General features: G+C 51.4%; 1 protein-coding gene across 5 annotated transcripts in view; it reads right to left on the bottom strand.

Annotated features, from left to right (window-relative positions):
• LOC144126211 (parathyroid hormone/parathyroid hormone-related peptide receptor-like) overlaps positions 1–21,699 on the bottom strand; it is a 333,178-nt gene that overhangs the window by 207,708 nt on the left and 103,771 nt on the right. Inside the window, exon 1 of one of the 5 annotated variants that reach the window (XM_077660243.1) lies at positions 20,499–20,892. The exons of the other annotated variants lie outside the window; for them this stretch is intronic. Coding sequence (XP_077516369.1) covers positions 20,499–20,597 — 99 coding nt within the window. The 5' untranslated portion in view covers positions 20,598–20,892. Of the gene's footprint in view, positions 1–20,498; positions 20,893–21,699 lie in introns of those variants that run through there. 5 annotated transcript variants of the gene reach the window in all.

Here is a 21,699-nt window from a genome sequence, read left to right as displayed (position 1 = left end):
CGGTCGGCACATCCGCGGACAGAGCGGCAACAGCTGCGACAAGTCACGTGGTATGACGTCATAGCCACACCTGCGGCGAGCCTTCATTTAGAGGTCAAATCTAACCGTCATTTGACCTTCAGCTTTGCATGCGAGATGTGGAGATTTTCGCTCCAAAATGTTGCAGCCATACAGTTTCAATCAGTGCGACTATGCAGGCTAAACGCTTGTCTGTTGCAGGCTTCCCATCAGGAATGTTGACAGTGGTAGTTGAACCCGTGTTAAAACAGATTAATGGCGGTATCAATAAAGAAAACAGAGTAAGATGTTACGACCAAAGAAATAAAATGAACAGTTGAGGGTTCGACGGAAACCCGTCTGGCGAGGGAAATTGAGCATATCCTTTTAAACGAACACTCGCCGAAGTCATAAAGGAAAAAAAAAATAAAACGAATGTTTTGCCTTTTTGCACAAAGTGGCGCACAATAGTTGCCGAGCTACGGGGCGTTTATATGTTTTATCAGCTCCAGCAAAGCTGTCCGACCTTTCCGCACGGATTGTCAGGTCTTTAAGGTTTTTTCGCGCTGTTTGCCGGAGGCGCAGTTCATTACCGAAGTATCTCTAAAAACACGTCGACGTCGTGGCAGAAAAATGCTAATGAAACTATTTTGGCGACGTTAGGGGCATTACAGGCATAGTCAATGGCTCACCTTTGGCGGGCACCCGAAGCGCTGAACCGCGTAGTGAGGGCAAAGCACGAAAGCAGCTAGGAGGCAAAAAATGCAAAAAGAGTCGCCCTATCGTAGGACACCTTACAAACTTCAACCGCCTGGGATTCTCTTATGCACTGTGCGATTGCACAGAACACAGTCGACGTTGCAGTTCGCCTTCAGTTGCGCACGGGAGGTAAGACATCGTGGATAGACGTACTCTGGGCATCCAATGAAGCGATGTCCCCCCGCAGCCACTCAGCCATGAGTGTATGAGTGCGTATGAGTGTACAACGGCCTGGCCGTCCCGAACAGCAAGCAGACAAAAGAAAAAATAAGGAATAGGAATCTTGAATGAGCGAGAAAGACGGGGCGATCTTTTTGCCTGTCCACATAGCATTCGTGATTTCTCGTGAAGAATGGGGTTTCGGTAACATATCCATGCCGAAAAAATGTTCGCAAACATTTCTATCCGTTTTTCGTTTTCACCCTTTCCCAGCTCTAAGCGGTTGTTTCTGTCAGTCGCACCTGTACAACCTGGGCGCGACGATGACCAGCTGTCATAATGCGAGATCGCGCAGGTCACGCACCACCTTCGAGGTAAAGAAAGTGAGGAATCGAGCAGGGAAAGAACTTTTGCAAAGCTCGCACCTCCGCACTCCCAAAGCTCGGCTGCGCTCACAGTGACATCCTGCGGAATCCGGGGAAGCACATCGCGTCAGCTAGCAAAGGGAGAGAGCGCCTGCCATTCAAGGTCCGTGAATAACGGACTAAGTCGCTCTTGCTGGCTCCTGCCGAAGAGCGAAGAGTGACGCGCTATCGCTACTGCCGACCCCGGAGCCAAGAGCGCCCGCCAGCGGTTGTTCAGGTCGCCACCGGCTGCCAGTGGCTCTTGAATAAACATAAGCTGCTGCTACTACTGCGCCCGCGGCTGCCTGAGGCACGTCCGCCCGGGCTGTTACCGTGACCCGCGCTGTATGTTTCGACATGGCCACAGTCCCAACAAAGAGTGCATACACGCGTCGCCGAGCGGCGTTTCGTACAGCGGAGCCAAGACCGCAGGCTGATCGAATGCGAGGGAGCAACTCCAGCGCTCGTTATCCGGCCCAGCCGCGGGCTGCTCGAGCGTCGAGCGTTTGCCGCTCCCAGCTTCTTCTTTGGACGGGCGGAAACAGGTCAGGTGCAGGCTTAGCTCGCGTGTCGGCTTTAAAGCGGTCTCCGTCGGTCGCCGGCACGCAGGTTCGCGCTGCGCCCAACTCCGCGAAAGGGCCCGAACCTGCGTCGGCCGAGAGCGGCCTGCGATAACGAGACGTCGGCGGCAGGGCGCGGAAAAGGAAATGAGAGCTGCGCGGCAGGCTGTGCACGTATCTGGTTCCTATATGCACGTCCTCCTCGCAGACCGCGTTTTTGGGGGGACGAAGAGCTTCCCGCCCAGATAACAGCTGCTGCGACGTTTCTGAATAGGGCGCCAAATCTGCAGAAAAGACCGGAAGGGGCCAGTCGTGTGGGTCGGCGGTGTGAGCTTGTGCTAATGACGCGCGATTTACAGGCTATGCGCGGCTGTCGTGAGTGCAGCCACCGGGAACAGCGCGAAGCTCTCTCTCTGCTTAGCTGCTACGCGCAGCTGTATTTGAAAAGGTCGCCCCCCGTCGCACCTCGGGTGCTGACACGGAGAGAGGGCGCTTGCGTCCCCAGAAGCCCGCGAGCTTCGATCCTCGGATGCTGGATGAAGCTGGCTCTGCAGCAGCCTGCTTTGTGCCGAGGTTTACAGCGAGCCATGTCGTAGATGATGATGAAGATGAATTTTTATGGCGCAAGGGCAGCTTTGGCCAAAGAGTGCCATGACACAAGGTAGTTTTCATTTCACAGGGTGGGGTCAAAGGCCCATTTCCCAAGCATTTCACCCTAAGAAGCCGAGCACCATGCAGGGGAAAGCTTGTACCCATTGTATCACCGCTGGGTACCCGGCGGCACTGGGGATCGAACCCCGCACCTCCCGCATACGAGGCGGATGCTCAAACCACTCGGCCACCGCTGCGGTCACCCATGTCGTATCCATGTCGTATCCCGGGTTGCTTGCCAACTACTGCGTCAACTGTTCACGTAAGGCCCCGTATCATCCAAACGATGTAAACGCAATTGCAGTAGATTCCTGAAGTCGTTTGCTTTCAGTAAATCTGTACGCTCAAAACCTCTGTCCCGATTCATCAGAAGCTAAACAAAGCTACGAAAGGAGAAGGGGGCGAAAGACGAACAGGCAAGTCTTGACCTCATTAACGTGTTCGCTAGCCCTGGCCTCTAGAAAAGTAATAAATTGCTTAACTAGTAATTACTGATTACTTACAGTATGCAAGTTAGGTAACCTAGGGCTAGGTCATATGAAAAACCCTTCAAAAGTTGCAGGACCATGGGCATGTCGCCGTATTGAAAGCTCCTTTAAGGCAGCTCACAATGATTTTGGCTTTCCCTGTCGTTTCTTTGCCCTCGAAACGCGAGTGCAGTGCTTGACGGCCCTCGAACTGCACGTTATCACGCTGGCAGCTCGTTTGCGTCTCTGGAGTCAAGAGTCCGCGAGAGGCTTCTTTTCTCGTGTTGGGGAAGCACCAAATAGCTTGCTCCTAATGAGGCTGTTCCTGTTGGCATTTTGCGCGGATCGCAGTTCCTCTTCTTTCCAGCCCAGGCTCAAGTGGATGTGTCGCAGCGTTGCTGGTTTTGTGTCCTTGTTTTCTTCATTTTGTTTTCTTCTCGCATTTCCTAGAACCGGAGTTTTCTGTGATTTGCTTGGTGTTCCCGTTGGAGCGCTATCACGAAACTAACGAGAGACACGAGTGTGCGGCCGGCGATTGCTGATGCACCTAACCGTACTTCCTCTGGCTCGCCAGCAATAACGTTGCATGCCGTTGACGTTTCAGCACGGTCACGAAAGGACCAGTGCGTGCGAGACAAGTTTCGCTCTCGTAAAGAAGGAATTTCCGGCTCAAGGGACGCGACCGAGGGGAATGAATGCGCATTTATAAAGAGAGCATCCCAGTGCGCCACCGTGAGCTGTGAAGAGGAGCGTCGTAGCCCAGCACTAATGATTACTGTATCCATTCGGAGCCTCTTCAACACGCTTCAGAATCTGGGTTGACCGACAATACGCGTTGTGCCCCCTTACAAAAGCAAACGTTTCATCATCATCATCGTCGTCATCATCATCATCATCATCATCAGTACAATCATCATCATCATTACTACGCCCACCGAAGTGCAAAGGCCTCTCCCATGTCTCTCCACACACACAGCTATTAAAGGCAACACGGCGGGCAGCCTCCAGGCGCACAGCTCTCACTTTCCGTCTGTCGCGTTCCACTGCAGCCTTGAGGCGGGAGCGCAGTGGGTGCCAGCGGACACAGAAAGACGCGGATAGGCTGCAAATGGGACCTCGCGCTATCGAGGGCCCTTTGGATGTCGCTCATTCATTCGTCTTTCGAATGGAGGCCGCCCAGCTTGGCGAGCAACAGGCTACTGAATTTCTTCACTGAATACGTTATTTCCCTGAACGGCGATCTGTCGCAGCACGCAGATGTTTGCTCCGTGCGTCAAAACGGCCCTGCGTAGTTATTTTTTCACGATTCTTGGAACCATCCGATGCGAAACTATACATAATGCACTTGTATTTGCGGGGCATTGTTGCCTTGCTTCCTTACTTGAAAGCGGACAGAATCACTCAAGAATTTTTGTGACCAATGTTGCTCACTGTTAAATCTGCTTAAGTTTTTCGGCATAAATAACTTAGAATGCGGGATGTGACTCTAGCGCTCTTTAATATTATCGGGGTCATGAGAAATAATGCACACAAATGACAGCCGCTCGATCAATATCGTCGTAATGTTTCTTGGTTGTGCGAGGAAGGAGATTAGATTACCTAATTCCACATTTGGCTACATCGTGCCAAAATACAGAAGCCTTCGAAAAGCATGCAGGCAGAGCAACCTTTCCAGTGCACGCAACTAGTCAAAGAAGCCAATTTTTGTCGAGCCATAGAACCAAAGGTAATCGCATTTTCTAAACTCTAGAAACTGATATGGCTATTATTAACGACCGGCTACAAATCTCTAATTGAAACTAGACGCCTAACTCTAATAGTTAAAAATTTTATTGAAAATTAGTTAACCAGCTTACTACTTAAAACGATTCACCGGTTTTCTGGTGTCCGCCGACACTGGTAATATAATGCCGAAAAAGCCATATTTTCACCTCAAAAGACGCATTTTTGAGAATCCTTTAAAGTCTTCACTGAAACACCTGGTATTTAGCTGTAGATCAACTTGGAACAAGTATCGCGGGGCTGCCGCTGAGCAGCAGCACAGAGATGTCCGAAGGGCCCTCGTCCTGAACCGCTGTTATCATGCCTTATGGCGATGACGATGATAGTCGCATCCCCGTCGAGTTCGTCAAGACAGGCTTCCATTTTGTAACCAGGCAGTAAAATAATTTGCACCCCTAAAGGTGTAACACTATTGACGGCACCGTTTCCACACCATTAGTTTTCTTCTTTTTATTTTTTTTTATTTTTGAATAAGGTTGCGCTGACACGTTAGCACCATTAAAGCACGCATGCACCCTCCAAAGGTGCACGGGTGTTGCAGATCGTTCGGGTGCAAGGGTGCGTGATGGTGTAGGGTACTCTGACTTTTTAAACAACTTTGCGTAGTTCAATCGAGCGTGTTTTTAAAATGATGTAGGCTATTTGAGCTTTTGTTTCAATTAAATGACAGCTGCAGCCTTGATGCATGCAGCTATGACTGCGATTTGTGCGCCCATAATGTGGTTATTAACTGAATAATTTTAGCTGAGGTGCTAAGCATCACTGACCCCAAATGGGTGCTCCCTGAAATAGCAAATATAAACTTGGAGAAAGTATGCGCGTCATTGGCAAGCATTGCGCGCAACAGTGGCGCCTTCTTTGTTAACCTCTGTCATCTCTTAGCTTTGTATGACTCATTCCAGAAACGCTCATACCTGTTTATGTTCCTCTGAAAAAAATACGTGGCCCATGCTAGCATTGCGTTACTATGCCAACGAATTTGCTGAAGGTTGGCCTCGTTTAGCAAGATGTATTTTTTCCTCTGTAAAAATTTTAGAAAAATCACGCCGTGAACGCCATGCAGAAATCATGAATTGGACTCCACAGCCAACAGGTTTGGATACGCCGTGAAAAAGACACCTGGTTATCATAATTATAGTTGGGAATGCCGTAATTCAAGTGCAAAGTTAGACTGCTGGTTGGCAGCTTTTCGTAGGGAATGTTTAGCTTCCATCCGATAGTGCACACAAAAAAAAATTGGAGGGGACACTCAAGCCCCACCTTGAGGGTATCACGCGATAGCGTAATGGGTTATGGATTCCCTACCCACACCAAATTGCTACTATTTATTTATTTATGAATCTTTCCTGGATTTTTTTTTCACTCACGGCCAATGAATGCCTTCTACGCCGCGTGAACCTGACGCTGCTGATGCTACGTATGGCGAAACGGACGCGCGGAGCGGCAAACCACGTACAAGCGCTGCCAGGCGCCTAGCCGAAACGCGCGGGACTCAAGTTGCAGTCGCAGTTCGTCGACACATCTCTCTCGGCAAACCCGATGCCACGAACGGCAGCATAGCTTCCGCGCCGAACGAACGGGCAGCAAGCCGCAAGCTTCGTGGTGAACGTGCCTTGGATGTGCGCTGCGTTGTTCACCGCTCACCGCGTGACGCCTGCGTCCCCGCACGGCACCACTGCTCCCGAAAGAGACGAGCGGGAGACGCTGCCGTCGCGCGCTATCTGTTGGGGCAGCGGCGTACAATGTAAGGAGGAGGAGGAGGAGGAAGAGGAGGAGGAGTAAGAGGAGGAAGAGGGAGTGGTTTTAGTGGGCGCCGCCTGATAGCGCTACGTGCGCGCCAAGCGAAGAGAAAAAGCGGAAACGTACGTTTTTACTCGGTTGACTGCGACTTCTGTAATTTGCATGCTCATAATTACTAATATACACCACAGTGCACATATCTCTAAAGCACCCTTCAAGACAACACTGTACTCACTAGACGCGCCTTTGTTCATTCCAAGCCATCGAGCTGGCGTGGCGTGATGTTTTGGAGATGAAGTTATCGAGTTGATGGGAGAGTTGTGTTCCTTAAAATAGTTTTGATTTTCTCACGTGAGTGGAACGCACGTCCGCTCTTGATATTCGAGAATGCAGCGCAGAACATGTTTGTGATCTGTTGTAAACTGTCAAAACTGGCAATAAAGGCAAAAAAAAATCTGGCGTGGTGGAGTAAGCGTGCTCGTCTCGCACTCCGGAGGACGTGGTTCGACTCCACAACGCGACCAATTTTTTACTCGGTTTTATTTATTAATTATTCTGGGATTTTTCGCTCACGGCCAACGGCCCCGACGACGACGCCGGCTTTTTCTGCGGCACGGGGCCTTTAACGCTGTAGCGTTAAAAATTGACCAGTCTCTTTCAAAGCACTCAGAACTTATGAAACTGTAAAGCAGTCAGAAAGGGTGCATCTGACGATCACGCCCTTACTGCACGAGTGTGACAACCATACTTTGCACCCTGGTGGCACGGTGCAAGGGAACGAGTTATAGACACGCAAATACACCCTTATGGGGGCACATTTTTTTACAGTCAAGCGCGGTTTCACCGCAATTCACGAGCCCGCCCTCTCAAGGAGGCGCTGCCTTCGCTTCTGCCAGCACGTCGGAGATCTCACTGCGGCGTCCACAAAAGAGCGCATTGCACAAGAGCGGCCCTAGAGAGACGAGCAGAGCTGGTGCTTTCGAGGATGCGCGCGCCGTGTCATGTCATGTGACCATGGTGCGGGAGTGGGTGCATCTTTTTGGGAGACGGCAGCGGGAATGATTCGACTACCGTAGCCGTAGAGAACCGTAGCTCGCTTGGACGCTGCGTTTCAGGTTCACAGACCTGGAAAAGTCGCGAATGCGATGGGCGGACCGCGTGAGCCCTGTATTCAAATCCCGTTGTCGGAGTAAATCTGTATGTCGGCAACGAATGAAATCGTACCCTGGCCAACGCACCATGGCCCGGCGCCTTGAACGAACCACTGGGTGTGACGGCGGCGTGTTGCGTTGATTATGATTAGCTCACCGCGCGAGCCCCTGAGGGCGTCGCCTGTGTATACCTGTCGTCCAGAAACTGAAATGAAATGCTCGCCAACAGTAGATGGGACGCGCCAAAAGGAATTGAGTTCTGTTTGACATGCGGCGACTATAGAGAGGGACTTCTGGATTGATTCTTCGCGTGTAGGGCGAGACGGTGGTCAATATCTTGCTTCCCTCGAAAGCTACTAGGTTGTTCGGGCCGCAATATTGAATAAAGAGGCGCCAGCAGAACGACGTTCGCTTTAAAGCTGAGAATTCAGCACGAAACAGGCTCTTGGGGTCAGGACAAGTGTTCACAGATCGGATGGAACACTCTGGAGCTGCAGTAGTGCATGGATGACACAAAGGGTACGCGGCACAGGAGAGCATGTCTTGACTGAGAACTCAAACATCTTCCTTCGCAGCCTGAATGGCAACCTCACGGTCAGCCTCCTTCAAGCAACTGACCCTACGGGCAAAAACAATTATTGGCGGTGTTCGGCTGCTTAGCAGCTCTTACGAAATGCTGGTAATCACGCATTGTAGGCAATCGTTCTCAACTTGTTGTTTTCCCCTTTTTGTTTTTGCTTCAAGTTTACTCAGTGGTCACAAAGAATGAAACCAGCGAAAAGGACGTAGACAGTAAAGAACACAGGACGATACTTGATTTTCAACTGACTGAATTTCAGTGTATTCGACATATGAACCGTTCACCAACCATTCCGCGCATGCGCAACACATGCCTATGACATGAGAAGCCTGAAATTACGAGCATAGTGGAAAAAATTCTCGTCACAGTGCGTACCAGATAGTCTTTTCCGACCGCTATAAAGAGCTTAAAAACCTAAGTTTCCTATCCAACAAGCTCACCGATGCATCACAAATACAAGTACCTGCTTTCATGATAGTATGGGCCACGCACTGTTCGTTGACCGGTGAGCATGTCCGTTCCATACAAGGTATTTACTGAGGTAATCGCTAGAATCATGGAAACCTTAGAATTCAATCAACCAAAGAACCAGGCTGCCTTTCGTAAAGGCTATTGGTAATGGACCATATTCCCACTATCACTCAGGTAATAGAAAAATGCGCGGAATATAATTAACCCTATATATAGCCTTCATAGTTTACGAGAAACCATTTGACTCAGTTGAAACTTCCGCAGTCATGCAGGCCTCACGGACAACAGTGTAGAAGAGGTTGCATAGCGGCTGCGTAGCCACCATAACCTCCCTACGGAAAGTGATAAATTATCAATCAGGAAAGGTGTCAGGCTGGGACACACGGTCTCTTCAGTACTATGAACGGCTTGTTTACACGAGGTATTCTGAGGCGTGGACTGGGGCGAGTTGGGGTAAGAGTTATCAGAGAATACCTTAGTAACTGCGATTCGCCGGTGACATTGCCTTGCTGAGTTACTCAGAGGCCGAATTGCAGAGCACGATCAGTAACTTAGACAGGCAATGCAGAAGGATAGGTTGTAAAATTATTACGACGAAAACTGAAGTAATGTTCAACAGTCGGAAGAGAACAGCCAATTTACGATAGAAAAGCTTTGGAAGTGATAAGGGAGACATCTACTTAGAGCAGGTAATGAGCGCAGGCCCCGATCACGCGAGTGAAATAATCAGCAGAGTAAAAATGAGGTGGAGTGCATTTCGCAGGCAATCTCAGGTCCTGACTGGCAGTTTACCAGTTTCCCCTCAGGAGAAAAGTGTATCAGCTGTATCTTGCCGGTGCTCACCTATGAGACAAAAACTTGGAGGCTGTTACGTCTCGCCTACCTACGACGCGCGGTATAGCCGGCGCGGATGCAACGGACGCCGCGGCTTCGTTCATCGCTGCCGCAACGCCTCCCGCCAAGCGCGTCCAGGCATGTTTCAGTGCCACGTGTCGTCGTGCGTGCGTGTGTGTGTGTGCTTGTTTTGCCCACGCTTGTCAAAGCGCGGCAGCCGGGGAGAGGAGCTCCTCAACTGGGAGGCGAGGAGGTCTGACCGGCGCCGGCCTGGCGGACGCGCCCGTCACGCCTGAACATGTTCAAGCGTCGCCGTATCGGATGACTCTTCCCAAGCCGTTCCCTCTTGCCCTCGACTCCGAGGGTATATAAAGAGAGCTGCCCCGGACGCCAACGAGAGACTTCGATTTCGCCCTTCGAGTTACGTGGTCGCCCTGACCGGCTGCTCTTTTGAGATGCCAGAATAAACAAGTTGTTCTGTTGCCAGTCGAGTCATCCTTTGCCGGGACCTTCGAATGTTTCCAGCTTTGCCCCAGGCCGCCAGGCCAACGCTACCCTTGGGGCTTGCAACCCAAATGCAACAACTGGTTGCCAGCGGTGAGATCCCGACAACGGAGGCCAGCAGCGAAGATATGCGGTCAACTGTATGCTGAGCAGCACAACGACCATCCGGGAGCAGTGCAACGAGCCCTGTGTGATGACTGGTTGCCTGCAGCGGAACGACTGCGCTGAATTCGTGGCTGCGAGGTTTGGTGAGTGCAGGACTTTCTTCTTCCGAGTTTTGCCAGGCTTTTGTTAGTGTCAGAAACAGAGCTGGTAATTGTGGTTGTCGTTGCTGCCGGGTTAGTTTGCGGCAAGACAATAGTAGGCAGTAGAGAAAGCAGCATTCGGAGCAGCCATGGATTTGAAGTCGTTGCGCAAACCGAAATTGCTGGAGCTTGCAAGAGAGTTGGGTCTTGATGTCTCAGACAAACTCAGAAAACCAGAACTGCTAAGGGCGATTCTTGAGTTGGAGGCTGAGGATGACGAGCTGTCGGAATGCCTTGAGACCATTGAGGAGAGGGAACAAAAAGAGAAAGAGGAGCGCGAACGTAAAGAACAAAAAGAGAAAGACAAGCGCGGCAGCCGGGGAGAGGAGCTCCTCAACTGGGAGGCGAGGAGGTCTGACCGGCGCCGGCCTGGCGGACGCGCCCGTCACGCCTGAACATGTTCAAGCGTCGCCGTATCGGATGACTCTTCCCAAGCCGTTCCCTCTTGCCCTCGACTCCGTGGGTATAAAGCGAGCTGCCCCGGACGCCAACGAGAGACTCCGATTTCTTCCTGCGAGTAACGTGGTCGCCCTGACCGGCTGCTCTTTTGCGATGCCAGAATAAACAAGTTGTTCTGTTGCCAGTCGACTCATCCTTTGCCGGGACCTTCGGATGTTTCCTGCTTTGCCCCAGGCCGCCAGGCCAACGCTACCCTTGGGGCTTGCAACCCAAATGCAACAACTGCTGGATGGATGCCCGACACGGGAAAATTAGAAGAGCTATCTACAGATTTGCTCATCGCGCCTACGTCCGATGGACTTAATAGGTTGCTAAAAGTCAGCCGGTCGGCTTTGATAGCAGAGCAAAAAAAGGATGGCAGCCTAGAAAACATGCGCTGCAATGTCAAAGAAGGTATCGCCAAGAAAAATGTTCGTTTTGTGGAAAGAGGTGGGGTCCTGTACCGGAAGTATCTAGACCGCAGAGGAGTCGAGTTCGATCAGCTGATCGTGCCTCAGTGCTACCGTCAGGATCTGTTGCGCTTGTCGCATGGCGGTTCGTGGTCCGGACACCTAGGAGTTAAGAAGACTAAGGACCGTCTCTTGCAAGAGTACTATTGGCCAGGGTGTTTTCGTGACGTAGAACACTTTGTGAGGACATGTGACACCTGTCAGCGGGTTGGCAAACCAGGGGACAAATCGAGGGCGCCGTTGAAGTTGGTACCTATCATTACGGAGCCTTTTAGACGGCTCGTTATTGATACAGTGGGACCTCTGCCGGTAACAGCCACGGGGTACAGACACATTTTGACTGTGATCTGCCCAGCGACAAAGTTCCCTGAAGCAGTGCCGCTTAAAGAACTCAGCTCAGTTGAGATAGTCAATGCACTACTGTCCATATTTGCGCGAGTTGGTTTTCCTGCGGAAATCCAGTCAGATCAGGGCACAGTGTTTACCAGCGCTTTGACGACAGCCTTTCTCGAAAGGTGTGGGGTAAAGCTGTTACACAGCTCAGTGTACCACCCACAGTCGAATTCCGTTGAGAAGCTCCACTCCGTCATGAAGCGCGTGTTGAGAGCATTGTGTTTTGAGCAACAAAGTGATTGGAAGCTGTGTCTGCCTGGGGTGATGTTTGCATTAAGGACCGCGCCGCATGCGGCTACGGGGTTTTCGCCAGCTGAGCTGGTGTACGGTCGCTCGCTGCGGTCTCCGCTTCGCATGCTTCGAGACTCGTGGGAAGGCAGGGGCGACGACCCAGTCGTGGTCGAGTACGTTCTTAGTCTCCTCGAACGCTTAAGAAGGGCACAGGAGTTGTCAGGTGAAGCAATGGCAAAGGCCCAGCTGAGGGCCAAGGTTTATTATGATCGGACAGCCAGGGCCCGTCGTTTTGAGGAGGGCGATGAGGTAATGGTATTGCGCACATCGCTAAAAAACAAACTCGACGTGCAGTGGGAGGGCCCAGCACGGATTGTTCAAAAACTGTCTGATGTTAACTACGTGGTGAGTCTGCCAGGAAAGCGGAAAGCACAGCAAGTTTACCACTGTAATCTGCTCAAACCCTATAGACAACGGGAAGCAGTGGTGTGTATGATGGTAAACGTTCCCGAAGAGCTTCCGGTCGAGCTTCCGGGACTAAGCTCAGTGACGAACAGGGAAGACACTGATCAGGTCATTAGTGACTTAATCATTAAAGCACCGCTGTCGCCTGAGCAGAAAACCGAACTACACCAACTCTTACAAGAGTTTCAAGGTCAGTTCTCTGAGAGGCCTGGTAGGACTTCTGTCCTTACTCATGATATAGAACTTACCTCCCCAGAGCCAGTACGATCCAAGGCGTACCGGGTGTCACCCCGCCAGCGCGATATTATGGAGGCTGAGGTAAAGAAAATGCTACAGCTCGGTGTTATTGAGGCGGGTGAGAGTGATTATACCTCCCCTTTGATTTTAGTTGAGGTACCGGGCAAGGAACCTCGTCCTTGCGTCGACTACCGCAGGCTTAATTCTATCACTAAGGATCAAATTTATCCGATCCCTAACATCGAGGAGCGCCTTGAGAAAGTTAGTAGCGCTCAGTTTATTTCCACCCTAGATCTTGTCAGGGGTTATTGGCAGGTTCCACTTACAGAGGAGGCTAGTAGGTATGCGGCGTTCATTTCACCAATGGGAACATTCCGTCCTAAAGTTTTGAGTTTTGGTTTGAAGAACGCGCCATACTGCTTTTCAAGCCTCATGGACAAAGTGTTGCGGGGACAGGAAGAATTTGCTTTACCGTATTTAGACGACGTAGCGATATTCTCCGCATCCTGGTCTGAGCATATGGCACACTTGCGGGCAGTGCTAACCCGCCTGCGCGAAGCGGGCTTGACAGTCAAGGCTCCCAAGTGCCAATTAGCACAGGCCGAGGTTGTCTACCTCGGTCACGTGATTGGACAGGGTCGTCGCCGCCCCTCTGAAATAAAGGTGGCCGCTGTGCGAGACTTCCCGCAACCGCGCACGAAGACCGATATTCGGTCGTTCTTGGGTGTCGCCGGCTACTATCAGAGGTACATCCCCAGGTACTCCGATATCGCGGCTCCCCTGACGGATGCTCTAAGAAAAACAGAGCCCCAAACAGTCGTCTGGAGCGAGACAAAGGAGAGAGCTTTTAGCGCCCTAAAGAGCGCCCTAACAAGCCAGCCTGTGCTACGATCGCCAGACTATACCAAAGGGTTCGTTGTTCAGTGCGATGCTAGTGAGCGAGGCATGGGCGTTGTACTGTGCCAAAGGGACAATGGAGAAGTGGAACACCCCGTCCTGTATGCTAGTCGTAAGCTGACCTGTCGTGAGCAGGCGTACAGCGCCACCGAGAAAGAGTGTGCGTGTCTCGTGTGGGCCGTTCAGAAATTGTCATGCTACCTAGCCGGCTCGAGGTTTATCATTGAGACGGATCACTGCCCTCTCCAATGGCTGCAGAACATCTCTCCCAAAAATGGCCGCCTCCTGCGCTGGAGCCTCGCTTTGCAACAATATTCCTTTGAGGTGCGTTACAAAAAGGGGAGTCTCAACGGTAACGCCGATGGCTTAAGTCGAAGCCCCTAACGTAGGAATCCGCCTCAAAGTTGTTGGTTACTGATGTTTTCTTCCTGAGGCAGGATTTTTAACATATTGCTTTTGTTTAGTGTTTCAAAGTGATTATGTGCTTTCTAGTGCAATTTTCCAATTTGTGGACGCGTTCTGAGTGCTGCTTGACTACTGTAAGGAACTAGGCAGTAGTATAAAAGGGGAAAGAGCCTGGCAGAGCTTAGTGAGGGTTGTCTCGTGCTTGCTGACTGAGCGGTTGCGTTTCGGCGTAGTTCTAACGCTTGCTGGGAACGAGCACAAAAATGGCAACTCTCCCGAAGTGACTTTACAGTGTCCTATGTGATCCTGAACCCGAGAACGAGGCCTTCTCTGTGCGCTGCGCTCAAGCAACGTCGAGGGACGATCGGTTTCGATTACGAGCATCATCGAGCGACATCCCTCTGGACAGCGGATGCAGTCCCCTGACCATCGGGATCTCCTTCTCCCGGCGGGGCGGTCTGTTACGTCTCGCCTACCTACGACGCGCGGTATAGCCGGCGCGGATGCAACGGACGCCGCGGCTTCGTTCATCGCTGCCGCAACGCCTCCCGCCAAGCGCGTCCAGGCATGTTTCAGTGCCACGTGTCGTCGTGCGTGCGTGTGTGTGTGTGCTTGTTTTGCCCACGCTTGTCAAAGCGCGGCAGCCGGGGAGAGGAGCTCCTCAACTGGGAGGCGAGGAGGTCTGACCGGCGCCGGCCTGGCGGACGCGCCCGTCACGCCTGAACATGTTCAAGCGTCGCCGTATCGGATGACTCTTCCCAAGCCGTTCCCTCTTGCCCTCGACTCCGAGGGTATATAAAGAGAGCTGCCCCGGACGCCAACGAGAGACTTCGATTTCGCCCTTCGAGTTACGTGGTCGCCCTGACCGGCTGCTCTTTTGAGATGCCAGAATAAACAAGTTGTTCTGTTGCCAGTCGAGTCATCCTTTGCCGGGACCTTCGAATGTTTCCAGCTTTGCCCCAGGCCGCCAGGCCAACGCTACCCTTGGGGCTTGCAACCCAAATGCAACAAGGCTTAAAAAAAAGGTTTGAACTTAAATTGAGGACAACGCAGTGAGGTATGGAAAGGAAAATGTTAGGTGTAACGTTAAGAGACAGGAAGAAAGCAGAATGACATCCTAGTCGAAATCAAGAAGAAATGGGCATAGGTATGACATGTAATGAGAAGGAAGAAAAGCGATGGTCGTTAGAGTTAACGGAATGGATTGCAAGAGAGAGCAAGCAAGCGTAGCAGAAAGCGGTAAGAAGTGAGGTGGAAGGATGAGATTAAGAAGTTTGCAGGGATACGGTGGCCGCAGCTGCGGGGCATGGTTAATTGAAGAGGTGTGGCCAAAGTGTTCGGCCTGCAATCGGCGTAGTTAGGCTAATGATGATGATGCTTACAAATCTACTCCAACTTGGGGGTTGCCCTTAAATAAAAAAAAACATTGGACTAAAGCCACTGCCATTGTCAACTGTTGATTGATATGGTCTCCCCCTGCCATCTGCCAGCCGTCTTAATTGGTTAGCTCAACTGGTAGAGCGACTGGTTCGGACAGGCAGTGGTCTCGGGTTCGATCGCCAGACTAGGACGAATTTTTCTTAAATTATGAAGTTCCTTTGAAAACACTATAGCTTTTCTTTATAGCTGCATAAGGATACGCTTGGGTGGATGTTAATGAGCAAGTAATTTACGGACTATAGTAAGCTGCAATTCAAGCACACCTGGTGGTAACGTATATTACTTAAGGCTGAATTGTTGCTATATTTCTTCATACCCGATCGTTGCCGCCCGCATTTCAGTTTGTTGTGCACGCTGCTAGGAATTTTTTCATACTGAGAACTGCGGAAAAGGTGCTGCCTTTTTTCTTTACCGAACCCTGGGGAAGTTTTCAAGTCCCGCTACCGAAACTCATTCCCGTCGCTACGAGCCAGTGGAGTGACACGTTCCGAGATGAGAAAGACAAAAGGCCGTTGAACTACAGGGGCGCCTCCTCGTCGTCGAAGCGCCAAGATGAAAAACGACGCACATTTCACAGTTAATGCAGCGCATGCATCAGCCTCCCGAAGAACGTGCACAGCGCTCTCTTAGGGCTTTCACGCCGGATTTTGGCCGTCATTTTTACATTAAACGCGACCTTCCCTGACCGCATACCGGCCGCTGCCATTAGCGACGGTAGAAAGGCTCGCTCCGCAAACAATGCAGGCTGTCGAACTCGAGCGGAAGGGGGAGAAAGGAAGGGCCAGCTGCATAGACGCCTGGCCTTCGAGTCACGTTGGCTCTGTTCGCCAAAAGGGGGCGGGAAGCCTTGCGAGGTGCTGCCGCTACTGCTTTGTCTTGGGAGAGCGCTACGCACCGGTCTGCCACACCTCTCGGAAAGCGAAGGCGGGTGGGGGGGAATGGCTTCCCAAGCTTTTCTTCTTGCGCTTGCTTCTTCTGTTTCCCCGCTCGCGATGTAAGGCCGGACACACGCGTCGGAAGTGGCCCCGCAACGGCGGCCGTCATGATTATTTGATTCGGGCGGAAAAGGCTAATGGCCCATTCGCCAATGCGCGCCGCTCCGCCGCGGCTGTTGCTCTCCCCCCCCCCCCCCCCCCCCTGATTGACTGCGCGACTCCAACTCCGACTCCCCGCCCCGTGCATCGACTGGCACACCAGCCTCCAAGTTGCGCCCGCACCACGGAGAGATGCAGGGCGCGCTGTTGGCGAGTGCCTTTTATGCTGACAGCCGCGCGTGCAAGCTTACGCCCGGAACAGGATGTGATAGCACGTAATGCACCGCTGCTCGAAACAGAGCGCCACCTAGGTCGGAGTTTCCCGCCGTCGCGTACCCCTGCGAGATGAGACGTGACGCGCAAAGCAAGCCACGCCGCTCTGTTCAGCACGGAATTAGACGAGCCGGACAGAGTCGACCCCGGGTGTAAGCGTAATGCTCACAAAACACAGCTGAGAGGGGCGCTGGACGCTTTCACGGACGAAGTCTGTTCAGTTATTTGCTCCTCGATATGGGAATACATATTCGTCTTCAGATGTCACGAATGCCAGTAGCGGTTATTGCCAACAGTAGTTGCGACCAAGTACAACTTCCGGAAGAGGACATTGTCTGTGCACGTACCCGTGTTCTTCTCTTCAGTCCTGTTTGTTAGCGCTGCTTAATCGTTCACATCTACAACTTCCACAGTGTTTCCGTAAAAATCGGCGGCGTGTATGCCAGACTGAAAGGGAGGAACAGTATGGGTTGCGGACGCACGAAGCAATAGCACGACGACAAGCATTAAATCCACGTTAATTTAAATATACGTCAGTGACTGTTCCATTTTCTACCGGAAAGTGGAAGTCAGGGTCTTCAGACAATCCAAACTGGGCAAGATGCATACTTGGACGGGTTTCACTTATTTAGTTTTTTAACTCAAAATCGATATCAGTGCGGCGCTCTTCTGGGTTATATTCCCCGAGCTATCACTGCGGCTGGTGACGCCGTTGGTAACGTCACTGCAAAGGCCTCAACGTCTGGCCCGTATTTATTCTGGTAGAAGCCATTCGCGCGGCGTAGTCATGATGGCTATAGCAAGTGGCATGAGTCGCAATTAGGCCAACATGTTCTAGCCAAGGTAAACAAAAAGAGAACACATCAGTTTTTTACGCCACAACCAATGGCATTGTCAGTGTTTTCATTTTTTATTTTTCTACTGAGTTTCATCATCAAATGTAAGTTCTAAAGCGCGGTAGTGTCTCGAGTAATGGACGTCGATAGTGCATTACACAGCTGGTCCTTCGAGATAAGCAATAACTCAAATTGGCTGTCGTGCTCCTTTAGCCAAAAAATGTCGTTTTTAGAGATTTATCTTTGATCGATAAAAGAACTGTCTTGGGCGCAGGCCATTGTCCTAGGGGAGTATTTATGGGTTACTTTTGGAGGGGGCAATCCCATTTCAGCTGCGTAGGAAAAAAAAAAACTGGGAAGGGAGGGTCCGACGATAACAATAATGCGTAACCATAAAAAGTAAAACGGAGAGAATCGATTCCGCCGTGATCACAGCACGTGATAGAGTGCGGTGATATCTATCATCGCTGAGCTCGCGCATGCGCGGATCAGAGCGGCAAACTGACTGTAGATGAACCTCCTTGCTGTAGACGCCCGCGCCGTGGGCCGCGCAGACGCACGCACTAAAACGTACCAACCCAAAAACATTAGGGACTGACTCGGAGAGCGAAAAACGGGGAGGGAACGGCTTCATGAGCAGTTCATTTCGGAAGACTGGCCGCGTGACATCACGCTCTCTCCTGAGTTCATTTAGAGCGAAAGCTCTACTTCACCACCGAAGCTACAAAAGCCGATTCATCGGTGAAGCCTCGACCTTATATACAAATAAATGACTAGACCGATAAATACTGCCGCGATTGGGATTCGAACCCGCGGCGGCGCGAACAGATCACTTTCCCTGGCCACTGCACGAGAGCACTATGCTGTGGCAACAGCCAATCACACCTCGTGTTAAAGTGCAACACACTGTCGCGCTGTGCATTGGACATCGTCGTCTTCATCAACTTCCATCTGGGGCGCGAACAGATCAGATCAGACTAACCTCGATCAGAGCTTGACCGGAGTCTAATATCGTCGCCATACGTGCCGACGACCCAGCGAAGCAAAAACACGAGCCAATCAGGTTAAACGCATGCTTTCACACGTCTACGCGGTTTAACGACGTTAAAACCCTACCACTTTTTTCCTCCATGCTTTCAGCCATGCATTTCTTGTACTTTTTTCTTCGTAAGAGCCGTGTTCACTGTGGTTTTGCGATGTAAAATTCCTTGCTAGGTGGGGGAGGGACGGTCCGCTATGCTTCCCTCCCCCCTTAAATCCGCGTCTGCATTGGCTTGCGCTTGGCCTGCGCGCCACAAAGTAACACGACAGGACGCCTGTTCAGATAATAGGCAGCTGCCCGCACAGGCTCTACACCGGGAAATTGGATTGGCTGTCGTAGAGGAAGAAAAAAAAATTACCGGGCCACTCAAGAAATTTACGTGCGAGTAATGCGAAATCATTGAGATTCTATTCCAACTCACTTCCAGTTACATTTTAATTCTATTCCAGTTCTCTCCTACTTCCATTCTATTGATTTGTAGTTGGTTGCCTTTAAGTACTGGACTGTTGCTGCTTAACATTTAGTATTTTTCCGCCTTCGAAGACTTGACACCCCTCCAACCATTCTCGAGTTTTGTAACTTTTTGCCACTTTTTGGGCGACGCCGGATTTTCATGTCGATGAGCCATTTAATTATTTCGCTTTAAAATTAACAAATGAGAGCGGATTTATCACGCCTGCTGGCTAATACTGCCGCAAGCAGGCAACGAGTACTTGCATCGACTTTCTTGCGCATCGCGCGTCCCACCAATTCTTCCTTGGCCGTTCAAGTTCCACGTCACGGCTTCTGTATTCCCTCACTTGGCAGTTTCATGTTTTTAGTTTATTGCAAACTGGCGGTCATGGGAAAATCTACAAGTAGCACTGAAGCGAAGATGACCAAAGGTGACTTCATCACGAAGGAAGCGCTAGCCCTGCGTCTTTAGGCTTCTTTTTAAGTTTTGTTGCGATCTTCGTCGTCAGCCGATGCTTCTTGAAATTGTGCGATCAGTCAACGATCACGACACGACTCGGTTAAAATGTCTGGCTACCGCACGCTGCTATCCTGGCCCGCCCCCCGGTTTTGTCGCGCATTGCTACGATGTCGCCGAGCACGGACGCTGATCTTGCCCACGTCCGATCCATAGTCTGGATTCACTTTTATCTATTATGAATGATAAAATGTATTGATATAATCAGTGTTGCATTGACACAGTAATATCAATCATCATTAACTGTACCAGTGGCAATCAGTAACAACAATGCTGTTAAAAGTCTTCGTGGCCTATTTTATACTTCACAGACAGGGTTGCGTCTGTGTCACTGGAACTACACGTTAAATAGCAAGGACAAAATCGTTGGATACCCCCCTCGACGATTACGTTCATGCTGACTTTAGCCTCGTTTACAATGGAAGCAGTCTACTGTCTAGTAGCTAAATCGTAAGGTGCTTCAGCACAGAGCGTTGAATTGATTTGAATATATGAGAACAAAGAACACGCTTGTCGCTGCCTACTCTGTTCAGGTGGACACTGGGCAGAACGCCTCTTTAGAACAGACCAAGCTGGGTTCTCCTGTCCGCGAAAGCAGCTTTCAAAGCCATGGAAACCAGAAAGCCAACAAAACGAGGCAATTGCGGCATTATGTTCGCTCATGACCACACCCAACCCATGCAACGTGTCTCAAACCAGGCGACGTCGCTATATGTCGCGCCTTCAGTACGGAACACACAGCTGGGCCATTCAAGGTAAAATATCTCGTTCAGTACCCTACGGTCAGTACAGCCTCTGCGCATCCACTCTCGCTGTTTCCGGATGACCTACTCACACGTATGAGCTCCACATTTCTGATGTATGTGCCCACCAGCTTAGAACAGTAGTTCATGAAGCCGTATGCGGAGCCTGCGCGCTGTGAGCGAGAAGGCGACCAGGCACCACGTGTTAGGCTTATGAGGAGGAGCGAATGCACTCGCAGATAGGGGAGCTCTCGCTTTACCTTTGCAGCACGGGTTGAGCGACGCACGCCTGGTGGGTCCATTTTCACCTGCAGCTGAGCGTTGGCGGAGGGCGCAATCTCTGACCACTCAACACACATTCCAGAAAAACGACGTCGAGGTCACAAATTCCGTCAGCATTTACGGCCGAGGATTTCACCTCCACCTGCGTCGAACGCAGAAGCCGTGGTTGCAACTTTGTCCCGCAGGTGGCCGCGATAATGCTTCAAGTCCCCGAGAATGCCGTAGCCCTTGTGGCGTCCATCGATGCGACGCCCAAGGTGCGCGCCAGAACGGGCGTTCCCGGTGTCTTGCGCGCCGGCTCGCGTTGTGCTATGTTTTTGCGCCGCTGCCAAGTGGTCGAGGTCTGCACTTGGTGCGTTCGCCGTCTCAACTGCACATGGACCGGGGGAAGAAGAAGACCGTTTGCTCGGCAAACGGAAAGGGCTATTTTGGTGGGCTCAGCAGGGTCGAAAGAGGCAGGCCGCTTATTATTCCTCGCGTCTTTTTCTTCTTGCGACGCGCATATTTCCTCCGGAGAGGGCGCAAATCAGGGCTTGCGTAAAGGTGGCCGCCCGAGGATCCTCCCTCGACCACGATTCGCTCGAGAGCCGCGGCGGTCAGGCGCGCTTGAAACAAAGGCGCCTTCCCGCCGCCGCCGACGAGGGCGATCTGACTGCGCGGCCCGCTCCCCTGGCTGCCCGGCCTCTCCGCGCATCCGAGGGAGTCTCGGTGTGGGCTCAAAATCGCTGCGTGCTGAGACGCCTGCCTCCAGCTCGAATCGCAACAGCAGTTCGAAAGCGGAGCAGCTTGGACAACTCACTAAGGTGCATGTCGACCCACGGTTTCATGAATTCAGGTGGAGCAGCGGAAAAGGGAGAAAGGGAGATGCTCGGACGCAGGACTCGAACCGATCCATGCCCGTTCCGCTGCCCTCTGAACAAGGAGGAGAATGTGGTCGCAAAATAACCACGCAAAAAGCTTTAAAGGTTTGGGACTGTGCGCACGTAAGCTACATCTTGCAACTACTTCTTGTAACGAGCAGTACATGCAATACACAACACTTGTTGTGTGATGTGTGATAGTTAGGGCGTTCATCGCGCACGCTTAAGCGTCCGCGCAACTCAGGTAGCAAATAAGAAAAGAGAAACAAGCCATCTGGTTCACCAATGGCGCCATTGTTCCAGTATTCGAGATCGCCTT

Source organism: Amblyomma americanum, chromosome 3 (genome assembly GCF_052857255.1).
Source record: "Amblyomma americanum isolate KBUSLIRL-KWMA chromosome 3, ASM5285725v1, whole genome shotgun sequence".
Taxonomy (NCBI): domain Eukaryota; kingdom Metazoa; phylum Arthropoda; class Arachnida; order Ixodida; family Ixodidae; genus Amblyomma; species Amblyomma americanum.
This window is presented reverse-complemented; position numbering and strand designations above follow the sequence as displayed.